Raw genomic sequence first — 2,208 nt, 5'->3', positions numbered from 1 at the left:
GGGTGGCTGGCTCGTACCGCTGGGGTTCGGTGGCTGTGGAGCTCTTGGGGTTTGGCTGCCAGCTTGGAGGTGGGAGTACGGGGTGAGACGTGGGAACGGCATTGCTCACTGCTGTTGGAGCTGAGCAGCAGCTTGCCAGGCGCCCAGGCACTGTGCTCGGTGTTTTCCCAGGCTTCAAGGTCTGTTACTCAGCCTGACAGCAAACCCAGCTCTGTGCCTTGTGGCCCTGGATTTGGGAGCAAAGTGGGGCAGGGGGCTTCACCGGCTCATCCCCCACCGTGGTGCTGGGGAATGATGGGGAGAAGGTGTATAAACCCCTTATCGCTCAAGGTTTGTTTAGACTTGCAGCAGCCCTGTGCTCCCCATGTTGTGGATGCACGTTGAGGATTATGTGCGGCCCTGGCCCACCACAGACGTGGGGGGCAGAGCCCCCCGCTATGGGTGCAGTGCTGCCCATGGAGGGGGACAAGTCTGCGCATCCTGGGCAGATCCGCTCGCACCTGATGGCAGCGGGAGGTAGGGAGCACTGATGCTCGGCGTGTGCTGCACGGAGGTCAAGCTCTGCTGTATGGTTTCCTCTCTCCGAAGGTCTGAGACACCGCTGGCACCCTTTGAAGTACTGACAGGGGTTGTAGCCTGTGCTTCGCAGGTGGAGAGGTTTGAAGCCAAGTCTGCGCATCCTGGGCAGATCCGCTCGCACCTGATGGCAGCGGGAGGTAGGGAGCACTGATGCTCGGCGTGTGCTGCACGGAGGTCAAGCTCTGCTGTATGGTTTCCTCTCCCCGAAGGTCTGAGACACCGCTGGCACCCTTTGAAGTACTGACAGGGGTTGTAGCCTGTGCTTCGCAGGTGGAGAGGTTTGAAGCCCTGGGGACAGGGTGCCTGGGGGAGCCAGGGAGCTCCAGAGCCTCCCCGGTGCCACCAGCTGCGGACCAAGGCACGTGTGGTGTCCAGAGGGTGACTGCAGGGTGCTGAGCCCTGCACACGGATGCTGCTGGAGCGGTGCGCGGTCCCTCAGAGCAGGGCCGGCCCTGGGCCGTCCCACCAGCCGGATGGTGAACATGGGTCCATGTGCTCAGCCCTCCACCCTTTCTCTCTTTGAACAGGTAAAAAAACCGGAGCCCCCGAAAATCGCAACAAAGGTAACCAGCCTCTCCATCCTTTGAACCAGCACCACACTAACTACCGAGCATTCCTCCTTCCTTCTTTCCTTCCTTCTTCTCATCAGTCTGTGCTCTTTGCTGCTCCGGCGGGACTCTCGCCTCGTTGTCCTGGGAGAGGGTGCAACGGTCCCGTGGCTGGTGGCCCCAGCATGGCATCGCAGTGCCCTTCGGCACCCCACTACGGGGCTCTGCAGAGCTGGGATGGGGCTGGCCAGCTTTCCCCATGCCCACATTGCCCCTGCATGGGGCAAAGCCTTTGTGCAGGGAGGACAGGGCTCTTCCAGCAGCCTGGACCATTGGCAGAGCATCCCTTTCTCGAGGCAAACTTCATCCGTGTTGGCACAAGCCACAACTGTGACCTGGTGGCTCTGAAGCCCTTGTGCCTGTCAGAAGCCGTCCCTTTGCCGGGTTTGTGTTTGGGCATGGCTCAGGGAGAGATGTGGGTCCGCTCCTGCTGTTCCCGGGATGAAATGTCCCATGGGGCTTGGCCAGCGTGACTGTTGCACCCTCTCCTCCCATGGCCTCGACTCCGTGAGCGTCTCCTCGCCAGTGTTTCTCACACTGTTCTTTGCAGGCTGTGGAGGAAGCCCATTTCTGCACCTCTCTCTCCACCTCTTTCTCTCTTTCTCTCTCCTCTCAGCAGTTTGAGTTTCCCTCCTTCCCGTCAGACTGTGTCCGGGTGCTTGTTTTGTCCGTGTTGGGTCTGTTGTAACCGTGGAGGTGTCCGATGTGGAGCTGCCCTGAGCTCCGGGGTGTCTCGAGCCATCGAGCGGCAGCAGCCAGGAGGGGACAGGTCCCAGGGCATCTGCGGGCAGCAACGGGGCTCCGACGACTTAGGAGGAACCTCGGGGGGGTTTCCTACCCTCTTCCCATCCCTCTCCAGCTGACCTGGGTCTCCCCAGTGCAGACCTTCAGCTGGACTAGACCAATTATAGCAACTGAAAGCCTGGCTGCCTCAGGTCCTAAAAACATGATGGATGGCTCAGGGCTGGGATTCAAGGGGCTGGCTCACTCCTTTTCAATCTCCATCCGAATTTCTAACCGT

At 60.4% G+C, this 2,208-nt stretch overlaps 1 protein-coding gene across 1 annotated transcript in view; it reads left to right on the top strand.

Moving 5' to 3' along the window:
• Window positions 1–2,208, top strand: part of LOC104166561 (plasma membrane calcium-transporting ATPase 1-like) — a gene marked incomplete at its 5' end in the record, with an annotated part of 22,023 nt that overhangs the window by 3,579 nt on the left and 16,236 nt on the right. Inside the window, one exon of the mRNA XM_009706531.1 lies at window positions 1,107–1,142. Coding sequence (XP_009704833.1) covers window positions 1,107–1,142 — 36 coding nt within the window. The remainder of the gene's footprint in view (window positions 1–1,106; window positions 1,143–2,208) is intronic.

The sequence above is a fragment of the Cariama cristata genome, unplaced genomic scaffold (assembly GCF_000690535.1).
Source record: "Cariama cristata isolate BGI_N322 unplaced genomic scaffold, ASM69053v1 scaffold10218, whole genome shotgun sequence".
Lineage (NCBI taxonomy): Eukaryota > Metazoa > Chordata > Aves > Cariamiformes > Cariamidae > Cariama > Cariama cristata.
This window is presented reverse-complemented; position numbering and strand designations above follow the sequence as displayed.